The following is a 12,379-nucleotide window of genomic DNA, read 5'->3' on the forward strand; positions in this document are numbered from 1 at the left end:
CGTCTAGCAAAGGTTGAGAAAAGGGTGCAAAAGATGGAGATATCAAACCAAAACCTGGCTAATCAGGTGATTGCTACCCTAAACATTCTGAATGAGAACATCAATAACCTGGGTGAATCATTGAGAAATGCAGGAATTGGTGGTGATAAGGATGAAAAGGCCAACTCGGACTTTAGGAAGACCGAGGGAGAAATGAAAGAGACCAGGGGCCAGGTGGAACGAACTAACGACCCAAACTAGGAACGTGTGGGCGTGGAGATCCAAAGCGCCAACGAGAAAGCAAAAAATCTGCAGGATCCAGATAGTGAGAAATAATTGCTAGTGGTCTGATTTTTTGCCTCGTACTTTATTTAGTTTAGTAATTCTAGCTTTTGTCTATTGGCTGCGAGCCTGTCTTTTGTTTTTGGCTTTTGTTTCCTAGCCGCGGGCCTGTCTTTTGTTATGGCTTTTCATAGGCAATTGCATAGGGTCTGGACTTTATTTAATATTATTATTTCAGATATTATGTAAAAACTTTTGGGTTTCAGGATCCCTATAAAACCTGTTTTTCTTAATCAAAAAACAATTGTAAGCAGAAAGCAGAAAATAGAAAGATACTAAACTAATTTAAAATACATAAATGACCATTAAACTAAATATTCTAATTATTAGTTTAATACCATCCCTTAATGGTCATCTACTAACTACAATAAGTTGTCCTCTAAATTTTATAAACATGTCTCGGCATAGAGACTTTGTTAGAATATCTGCAGTCTGATCCTCAATTGCAATCCAGTACATCACAATTCCATCTTCAACAAACTTTCAGATGAAATGACAATGAAGCTCTACATGTTTGGTTTTCTTGTGAAAAGTTGGATTCTTGGCTGTTTTAGCGCCCATTGAGTATCACAAAACAAGGGTGAAGGTCCCACTTGAGAAATTTTCATGTTAGAAAGCATCCTCCATTGCCATATTATCTCACATGTTGCTTTTACAGTCCCCTAATATTCTGCTTCTATCAAGGATAGAGTTGTTGTCTAGTGCTTCTTATTGCTCCGCGTGACTACACATCTACCAAGACTAAAGAAATGCCCAAAAGTAGACTTCCTATCATCAACAGCGTTTACCCAATCCAAGTCTGTAAAAGTTTAGAACCAACCAGCCGAGGATCTTTGCTTCCGTTGACAGGATGCCAAAGTCAGCTGTCCCTTTCACATATCTCAGTAAAGACTTTGCTGCAACCGAATGTTCTGCCTTAAGGGCTACCATGAAACATGATACGCTGCTGACAGCATAACTAAGTCAGCTCTAGTGGCTATCAGATAGATGAGGCTTTCCACTAGTTGCCTGAAAAACAGATTCATTCACCATAGGTGAATCTGATTTGGATGATAGTTTCAGCCCTTACTCCATAGATGCAGCTGAAGGCTTCCAATCTGCCATTTCGAACTTTACCCTGAGAAACGGACCCCTGCCTTTAGAAGAATGATGCTTCCAAGCCATAAATCCCAAGGCCAGCACATACTGAATTAGCCAACAAAACTATAACAAAACTAAGCCTAACATATAAGTAGGGCACCCAAAGTGATGATAATGTATAAGTGGATATTCCTCCAACTCGTGGGGCAAGGGTCAAGTTGCCTTAATTGGATGTTGCATGCTCTTGGGATTAATTGGGCTGGTGAATTGTATTAGTTTGATGCTGCAAACTCTTAGACTTAATTGGACTGAACAAGTCTTTGGGCACCCTTTGTGCCTTTCCTCTCCAAACCCTATTTTGATTAATAATGGGAGACGGAACTATTGATGGCCTGTTTTTATCGTACATATGATTTAAGAGAAAGATTTAGGATTATCACATACGGGACATCAAAGGACAGAGGCAGTAGACCAGTTCCCTTGAACTGAGTAGGCCATGCAAAGTGATGATATTGTATTAGTGGATATTCCTACAACTCCTGGGGCAAGGGGTGAGTGATCTTAATTGGATGTTGCATGCTCCTGGGCTTTATTGGGCTGTTGAATGGTCTTAGTTGAATGTTGAGCACTCTAAGACTTAATTGGGCTGAACAAGTCTTTGGGCACCCTTGTGATTTTCTTCTCCAAACCCTATTATGATTAACTATGGGAGATGGAACTATTGGTGGCTTGGTTTAATTGTAAATGTGATTTTACAGCAAGCTTTAGGATTATCACAAAGGGGACATCAACGGACAACATGTTACCTCATATTTTAAACCATCGCATTCCAAAATGAACAGTCGGGTGAAGTCAAGCAGTGCAAGAACCGAGCAAGTGCTCATGGCCTCTTTTAGCTTATCAAATGTGAGTTGTGCTTCTTCGTTCCACTGGAAAGCCCCTTTATTCGTTAAATCCGTTAAAGGTGTGCTGAGCTAAGAAAAACCTTTGACAAATCTCCTATAGTAACTGCATAATCCGAAGAACCCTCGCAGATCCGTGAGTGATTTTGGGGGAGGCTAGTCGAGGATAGCCTGAATCTTCTCCTAATGCACTTGAACCCCATATTGACTGACGACATGCCCCAAGTACAATATCTCTGTCATACCATACTCACATTTGGACTACTTGGCAAACAGGGACTGTTCCTCCATGATACTCAGAACTTCATTCAGATGCTTCAAGTGCTCCTCCCATGTCCTGCTATAAATAATAAGATCATCAAAGAATACCAACAGATACTTACGCAACTGTTTGTTGAAGATGCGGTTCATGCACAATTGAAATGTGGCAGGTGTGTTGGTCAATCCGAACAGCATGACTAGAAACTCATAATGTCCGTAGTGGCAGTGGAAAGCCGTTTTTTCCACATCTTCCCTCATTCAGATCTAATGGTATCCGGAACGGAGATCTATTTTTGAAAAATAGACAGCGCCATGTAGTTCATCCAGCAGCTCATCTATCCTTGGGATGGGTACCTGTTCTTTATTGTTCTTTTGTTCAGCACGCGATAGTCCACACACATGCGCATCATTCCATCCTCCTTTTTCACCAACACCACGGATGACGCGAACGGGCTAGAACTAGAACGGATCCATCCTTTCTCAAGCAACTCTTGAATCGTTCGTTCAATCTCATCCTTGAATTTCTTGGGGTGGAGGTACAGACAAAACAAATGGCCTACAGGATGACCGTACGAAAGATTAGGATTGTGTGGGATGTGCAAGGAGGAATCCATACAGAGAGATAAGCTTACCATACGGTGAGACTTTCTAGCCGTACGGTGACTATACTAGTTGTACTGTAGTGGAAATATGACGTACAGAGGGTGCAGCAGGAAGAGTTCATACAGAGGCTTGTGAGCAGCAAGGGTGGCCGTATGGTGGTCCCAAAGAAGCCGTATTGTGACACACAATTGGAAAACAGAGATGCCCAAACACACAATATAAAAGATTATTAAATTATTAGCAAATACTGTAGATTTCAACACCAAAATAATGGCCGTACAAGAGTAGGAATATTCAACAGTTGATTTGAAAATAATCAAAGCACTCCAATTCGCCAGATACACACCAAGATCGAACACAGACAGAATAGGGTGAGGTTTGAATCCCACCGAAACCATGCAAGCCAAATAGGGAAGGTCTTTCACTTCTGAAATGGCGAACAATGCCGCACTCCAACAGGAATCCACAGTACAAAGAGATATAATCCAAAGCATGCTATCAAACTACCTACGAGCCGTGCTTAAATACCTGTCGGGAAAAGCTTTCCGAGGGTGTACAAATTCAGCCGACAGCGACACAAACTACCAAACAAAAATAAAAATGGGTCCGAGATAAAATAAATCAATCGGCCCATTACAAAGATTAAATAATCATTTAATTTATAACGGGGACATTACATAATTCTGCATCACTGTATATGCATAAGTTCTTATGCAGCGATATACGGGAGTGTTTTTATTAAGGTATGCATCATTAATAAAGGTGTGAGTACACCCAAGCAGCCGCAGGTCACTTATAAAAGGTGGGGGCAAAAGGAATGAATTAAGTTAACAATCAGCTGTTTAGTCAACTGTAAAAGAGATGCCACTTTCTAGAAGGGAGGACATGAATATGGGAAGAACATGACTCTTCCATTCCAAGGATAGAGATATATTGAAAATCGGCATTCAAGAAGGAAAGAAGAGGGAAAAATAATATGCAAATCTGCAATCAGTACCAGCAGACTGGTAATGTATCAATCCATTGAGATGATCAGGTCTGATATATTTTAATACAATCTGCATTCAGTGAAGAAATCAATCAATTTATGAATCAAGTTAAGGAAAAAAACCTTTAATCTTTGCCATTGCGGAGGCAAAATCAGAAATGTCTCAAAAGGGGAAATTACAGACTATATATTCTTCAGACAATCTTCTAAAAGGTGATCTTTTTCTTCTTGGATCAAAAACAAATAATACAGTTGAATGGGAAGCAGTTGTTGCTGTGCTCTCTCTGGTGTCTACTTCGGGTTATAAGAAGCTGATTGCTGTGAGAGATTAAGCTAATGTCATTCAAGGCTTAAGTAAATAGGATAGCCAAAATTGAAAACTTTGTAGTTTATCATACGATGCAGTACATTTCTGGAGAGATTTCAAGAAAATGTTTATCTCTCACTACATTCAAGAAAGTAGCTAGTTCTGGTATAAATGATCTAACTTTATTGGCACTTTTACCTGACAATCTTGGGATGGCTTAGAAAAGTTTCTTTTGGTTGAGAAATTCCCCCAGTTAAAACATTTGTTTGGGTGTGGGCTCTAGGCATTCATCATATGGGGAAACGATTGCTTCCATGTTGTTTAATATCTTTGTGTACTTGATGTCAGCTACATTTATTTTAGGCATTGTTAGTCAGAGGTGTCAGCCTTTTTTTCCTGGTGGCCCGCGGGAGTTGTCTCTCAATGGTGTTGATGAATGCAATCTCTCAGCTTTTGTTTATTTGGGTAGCATGAATTTTTTTGGTAGTGTTTACATGTGCTCTCCCCATTGTTGAACAATTTGGCAATTGTGTGGTGATAGTAGGTTTTATGGAGAAGGCTTGGTTATTGTTTTTACGGTAAATTCAGTATGTGCTGGCCTTGGAATTTATGACTTAAAAGCATCATTCTTCCAAAGGCAAGGGTCCATTTCTAAGGGTAAAATTCTCCTACGACATTCTTTGTAAACATTTCAAAAGCACTGATTCTTCTTCATTGAATCTTGTCAAGAGTGTTTTGGGTCCTTAAGATATCGAAGATATTGGCATTTTGTGCTCATACGCAATCAATGTTTCAGAGCTTTTACCTGGAAGAGAGGTCAGGATACTGTCACTGGACATGTGTACATGGCTAATGCACTTTCTGTTCAAATTTTCACTGGTCAACAAGGAGATATCTGTTTGGGTGGGGTAGATATTGTTGGATATGAGGAATTGCCAGTGTCGTTAAGCTAAATTCAAGATTTTAATTAAAAGGTTTTGAGAGCGTAATGAGCATTGTGCTGCCTGCTCATTTTTAGGTATGAGAAGAAGTTTGCGCAAGGAATTAACAATCTGGTATGCCAGGGAATACAATAATTGGACAGAAGGGCAGAAATAAGAGAAGACGACTAAGTATGAATAGGGTACCTGAGCAGGGAAGAGTGCACCACCAGTAAGAAAGCGAATGGCGGAGAAGGAATAGAGAAAACCCGCAGGATACACTAAGGGTCCTGTATCTCCTCTTAGCTCCGTATAATTCCTTTCACCTTCAATGAAACCTTCCACCTGCAACATCGACATCCACATTCACAAGCACATCTATCAACAATAAACCTCGATAAATTCAGTACTGTACCTGTGACATGTAGGCATCCCAGTCGATCTTCGTGTCTGTAGACAAATATCTACAAATAGGTTAGGGCAGGTCATGTGAATAAGAATGTAAGAGAAAAGTAGCAACATTTAGTTACATGGAACATATTTTATGATGGCCGCAAGCACAAAAATTTCTCCAGCTAGGATAATGGCAGCCCGAAGAGCAGGATTGATATCCCTTGTCCTCAGCCTCTTCATGTTGGCAATTACGAAAATCGGAGGATCCAGACTCGACAGCGGTTAAATGGTAGTCCTTTGTGAATAATAATAACGACGTTCGCGCCACTCTGACCATCCCCTCACAAAACGTTCTTAGTATTACGACTACGAATTGCACCTCGATGTGCAAAATGTGTGGGGCTCAAGGTATGCATGGGTGAAAAAAACTTGGCAAGGATGTATCATTATTTGAAAAATAAGCCTATTTATAGGCAGAAAATGTGTGGGGCTCGAGGTATGCATGGGTGAAAAAAATTGGCAAGGATGTACCATTATTTGAAAAATAAGCCTATTTATAGGCAGGGATTATAGTTTTTAATCATCTAGTTTGTATTAATGGTTGTTTTGGATATCATAAAATTGTCAAAACAATTTCTTCATTCTAAGGTTATTAGAATATTTTTTATTGAAATGAATTTTTATAATTTAATTTTTCTTTTCTCATTGGTGCGGGTGACTTTTCGTGGTAGCCTGTTGTAGAATTCAAGTGGCACCATGCATGTTGAATAAGTGTTTTTGTGTAGCATCTAGTTTTTTTGGGTCTAATTTATCATCTAACATACTCAAAGAATATAGTTATTACTTTGTTTCATAGGAAGACAATTATATCATTCATGTTCATGTGAATAAGATTTATCGTTAAAAATCAATTAAACAAAATTTCTTCACTAAAAACTTGAAGTACCATCAAATGAAATTATTATAGAAATTGAAAACTACATACCTAGGAAAACTGAGATTGAAATCAACTAGGGATGCTTTTGTAACCACCCAGGTTAGTCCACAAATACACTTTAACAATTTCACATGATGACTAACATCTAAAAAAAACCGCTATCACAAAATCAAATGATAATTACAATTAAATACCACTATATTTTAAATTAGGGCATCACATACCACTATATCAATTAGGGCATCATTTACCATCGGCTCATTTAGGGCTCTTGATACCGCTATAGCACTTAGGGCTTTTGATACCATGAATTCAATTAGGGCTTCCAAAACCATGGATTCAATTAGGGCTTCTAATACCACTGGATTCATTTAAGGCTTCTGATACTGTTGTATCATTTAGGGTTCCAGCTATCACACAATCAATTAGAGCTTCAGATTCCTTTCCTTCTGATTACTTAACTGTGACAGTATTTTGAAAATAAAAATATACTTATATTCGATATTAATATAGATGAAAAGTAGTCCATGAATTTATCTCTTATATCCAGGTGTGAAATAACAATACGATATAACTCAATTTAATCTTACCTCTTCATAAATAAAAGTGATATTACATGTTTCTGTTAAACAATTGACTGCATAGCTTATCTCTGTCTGACTCACAACTGACATCTTGAGGAGAGATGGAACATTATCAAGGGCTTTACCACCCAACCTCAGACCTCAACTTTATCCCCACACAATTTCTAATGAGAAAGGCCCTCCCTACCCAGAATTGGACTTGGAGCATCTGTCATTTACTAAACATTTTGATATCTAACCATACCACTAGACTTGACAGCAAGAGTTACAATAATAGGATCATGCATGAGCTAATAAATAATTCATATTAAAAATGATAAACATTGTCATGTCAAAACTGATATTGTTTTCATGTTATTGCAGATTCATTTCTCTCACCTTATCACCCATTTCCTTGGCTATATTGTCGGGTGAGTCCCAGGTGTTTGAAATTCTCAGAACAACTAGTTCTTTCTGATGATTCTCAATTGTTCCATAATTAATATATATTCTGGCTTATCACATTCTGTGATTACATGATTATGATCTTTAAAAGATTACATAATTGATTCTAATATCCAGTGACATAATAATCCATACTGTGGTTCTGGTTACACTTGGAAACTCTTCGTAAATAGATACTATCCAACTTCATTATGATGAATCTAAATACTTTGAAAATAAGAAGGAAAAACATTATAATTCACAAGAATTATTCAGCAAGATAAATATCATGAACACAGTCATAAAGTAGAGAGATTCCTGTGCTTAGCCCGCTGCTATTGAATTTAAAAAAGAACATTAGATAGGTAACTCAAGAACTGATATGAATTTGATGTTACCTGAAATCTTGCAAAGTGATTTGAAATCAGTTTCATTCCAGTTGCTTGAGGATGGTACCATAATCCATATGATCTATTATTCTCAGGTAGAAATACTTGTATGGCAGGGTGCATAAAATGAGTTGCTTGATCAGAGGCAAGTTCAGGTGAGAGTATAATATCCATCAACTACACACTGCTTCATATAACTCTCACGAATTCTAGCAGTTTGTCAGATTGGGATGAAATCGTGAGAAGAAGAGTGCATATTTGTTCCAGCAGAGAAAATCGACATGTGAAATATAAGAATGGGAATTATGGGAAGACATAATTGAATACTAGAAGACATAGCCAAAGTAGAGTAATCAGTGACTTTGAAAAAGATCCCTGCCTCTTCTCACGGCTTCGGCAATAATGACAATGTACGCAGACTTGAAGCAGAGTCCTAATTAAGAATGGAGTTGCCAATAATAAAGAAGATTTTGATTTAAAAAGGAACAAGAATGAGAGTTCTTGCATCCATTGTCTAACCCGACTCCAGAGAAAAATTAATGAAGGTTGAATGATATGAGAGGCAATAATAAATCTTGAAAGGAAAAAACATAGCAAATATATATATATATATATATATATATATATATATATATATATATATATTCTCTCGACTCCTTTCACAGCTTTCATTATAAAGAACTAGTTGTGACTTCTTGGCTTCCAAAACATAAAAGATTATATGCAAATACAAATTGCAAGTGTTTAATCGGTTATAAAACAAGGAAAGAATAAAAAGAAAGGAGGAGGAAAAGAAAGAAAGAAATAAGATGAAAGGTTTTGTTATAATTATTAAAATCTAATATGTACAAGCAACATCAATTAATTAATTATTAAATTATAATGGTGCTAAATCATTTATACATATATGAATGTTTATAAATATTAATTAAAATAATATGATGAAAGATATCCTTTGATATATGTTTATATATTTTAACCCAATTATTTTAGTTAAATTATTTATTTAAATAACTCATGCAATTCCATAGATGTATCCTGTTTCAAATCACTAGGTCCTTTACCTGCTTGTCCAGTGCTCATGATGCCCTGCCTAATTCTTTTCTAACAATGCTTCCACCCCTTTTGACATGCTCCCTGCAAGGAATTTCTCTGTAATTAAATTATTAAATTATTTAATCATAAATAATCATAATAGTTAATCCTTCATATTAATTCCATAAATTTGTGATTAATGATCAACTAACATGTCATCTTTACTTGAAATCATAACGACCAACTATCTTACCATTTCGCCAGATTATATCAAATTAAACTACCAACTGACTTCATGCGAACCTCAATGGCTATATTTCAAGCTACTCAAAAATTGGGATGTAACATTTTGTGTGGTTCCACAATGGCTAAGACCTTCCAACTCATTCAGACATAAATATAATGGTTAGACTAATGAATGGCATTTGCAATAGGCAAAGCTCTCAAAGTATTATGGCAAGGACATGAATTATTCTAGAAATTTTCTCCAATCTGAATGTTTCCATGCGGAGTTCTGGTTCAAGCATTTTGGCTCTGTTGAAGCAGTACTAGCACTAGCAACAACAACAAAAAATAGATTGTGTTCTTTGGGATTGGGCAAGACTCAACCTTGCATGTCTAAAAAATTAGTATCAAATGTCGAATGAATGGAAACACACAAAGGAGGATATGAAGACATTATCTCATGGCATGTCATTAATGGGTGGATTTCATCACTAGCAAGGAGAAGAGAGCAATTTGGGGGAAGTTAATCACTCTATTGATTCTTAATAAGATTAATTCAATAATTTTTTTAACTAATATGTAGATTGGTGCAACTTTAGCATTTTGTCAAAATTATTATGGGAATATGTGCACTATTGTGAGCCATTATCTATGTGTAATTGTAGCAATACCATTACATTCTCTCTCTCTTTTCAGTAAAATTGTCTTAGTGGGCTCGTCTTTAAGTTTCTAGGGTTTAAGATCTATTATTTGTTGGCTAAATTTTCCAAAGAATAGAATTTGTTGTTGAATAGAGAAGGTGCCTACATGGTGGATGAATCCTTTTATTTTAAAGGGAAGATGCTTCTCTTGTGAATAGATGAAGATTGAAGAGCTTCGAAGTGTGTTACTATGAAGCTCTTGTCTAGCTTTATATTGCGGTAATTGTTGTATCATTCATGACTATTTATCTTCTAATCTTAATTTGACACTCAGTCTATTTAGAAACCTTATTTTTCTTAACTTGCCTAAAAGCCCATAGTGCTTACATTATGCTTCTTTTCTATCTGTCCCATGTGTAGCTTTTCTTTTAAATAATGAATTAAAATATGTGAAGGGGCAAATTATAACCAATGTACATTAATTGATTGATTTATTTATTATTATATAGAAATAAATGGTAACCATTCTACTTATTTTTCTTTTTCAGAGATGATAAAATATAACTTCACTTCTTAGCAAATTATATTTCTAGGATATTGTTGTTTTGTTTTTTAAATTTGTTTGGCTAGCATGCACTCCAAAGTAACATGTTATTGTGTTAGGATAGTTAAAAAGATGAAGTTGGGGGTAAATTCTTTAGACAATATTTTTAAAAATTTAGATCAGTCAAGAGAGTACTTCCATCTAGATTCTATGTTTTTTTAAATAATCAATTTGCATATTCTTTTCTAATGCTTCTTACCCCTTTCTATGCCAAAACTCATTATATTGAATTGATTACAATCATTCATTATTTTTTATTGAATTAATCATTATGTAAGATTTGAACCATAAATACAATTATATCATATATCAAAAAGCATTCATGTTGTTAGTTTCGCAAGGGTTATATTATTTCATTTCTTGTGTATTTTAGTTCCTTAGTAAACTTCATTAATTTGGGGGAATTTACTCATTTTTGTTAATTAGTTCACTTTGCAAACTACAAATGAAAAATTGATTGTATTCATTTATTGTTTATATGAAGCATTACCATGGTTGTTCTATCTAATAGTATAGCAGCATGTTATATCTTGTATTCTGATCATAGTCACTTTCGAACAAAATCCAACCAAAATAAGGGAAGATTACCTTCTTGAAGTTACTTATATTTTCAGGCAAAAGGCATATAGCCTGGAGTAAATTAATAAAAAAAGAAAAGATACATAGTGAAGAGCTAAGACCCTTTGAAGGTCAAATGTTTCTATGAAGCCTCCAAACAAATCCATTACAACTTGCTATTAAGATAGCAATTTAATAAAATATAACATCATTTTATCCAATAAGGTTGCATTATAATAATAAAATAAAATCTCCTATGATACATCCACCCCATCTTCTCCATTTGGGGTTTGCTCAAAATCCTTTGAATGCCTCCTCTCTTGATATTGTAGGTGACTTCAAGAGTTTGGGTGCTTAAAGCAGATGAAGGATCTCACCAATCACAAATAAAACAAGATTTAATGTCTAGCATATTAAAGGTGACTAGAGGTTGGCTTTGCTTTGTATACATTACAAAGAAGATGGCACCTATGGGAATGAAGAAGACACTCCCTCCTTCCAAAACCACCTCTCTAGATCTCATGTCCCATAAACAAAATCATAATTAAGATGGTCTACACTACAAGAAAGTTTAATAATTAGTTGAATGGATTTTATTTTTGATATAAGCTCAAAAATTGATGAATTAAAAATATTATTGAATTAAAAATAAAGAAATATTTTAAGATTTCTAATATTTTCTAATGTCAATATGAACTCTTCTATCTCAATGAAATTATAATTATTTTTTTAGGTTTTAGTTATCTTTTTTAATCCAATAACAATAATTTAAAAACAAAACAAAACTATCCAATCAAATTAACACGGAATTATGTAAAATTTGGAATTATCATGGTTGAATCTTTGGAAGTCACTACCAACCAAACACGTGCATCTTTTAGACCAAACACATGAAATTTTTAGGTTCACGAGGTGATAAATCATTAAAAAATAGTGCTTACTCTTGAAAGTAAAAAACCCTAAACATTAATGCTATTTAGACTACAATTAAGACTGTCTTTGTACGAATTGAAGACATCAGTCTAAAACACTCATTCCTAAATACAGTCACTCAAAGAAATAGTGTGTGGAATTAGTGTAGATTCATCATAATAATAATCAATCTATATTTTTTGGGAAGATTCTTGGGATGGGGATCCACCTTTTCTCCTGTAAAACTTTCCCCATACTACCATAGATAAGTTGACAAGCACTTGGGGATCGAAGGT

General features: G+C 35.5%; 1 protein-coding gene across 2 annotated transcripts in view; it reads right to left on the reverse strand.

The window, feature by feature from the left end:
* Positions 1–6,225, reverse strand: part of ALG3 (asparagine-linked glycosylation 3) — a 178,727-nt gene extending 172,502 nt beyond the window's left edge. Inside the window, exons 1-3 of one of the 2 annotated variants that reach the window (XM_089806855.1) lie at positions 5,913–6,225; positions 5,798–5,846; positions 5,590–5,727 (exon numbers count right to left, since the gene is read on the reverse strand). In XM_089806855.1, coding sequence (XP_089662981.1) covers positions 5,590–5,727; positions 5,798–5,846; positions 5,913–6,112 — 387 coding nt within the window. In that variant the 5' untranslated portion in view covers positions 6,113–6,225. The remainder of the gene's footprint in view (positions 1–5,589; positions 5,728–5,797; positions 5,847–5,912) is intronic. The other variant, XM_089806856.1, reaches the window with a different exon arrangement.
* Between the last annotated feature and the right edge of the window lie 6,154 nt (positions 6,226–12,379).

The sequence above is a fragment of the Cupressus sempervirens genome, chromosome 10 (assembly GCF_028749045.1).
Source record: "Cupressus sempervirens isolate cs-2001-9-10 chromosome 10, ASM2874904v1, whole genome shotgun sequence".
Lineage (NCBI taxonomy): Eukaryota > Viridiplantae > Streptophyta > Pinopsida > Cupressales > Cupressaceae > Cupressus > Cupressus sempervirens.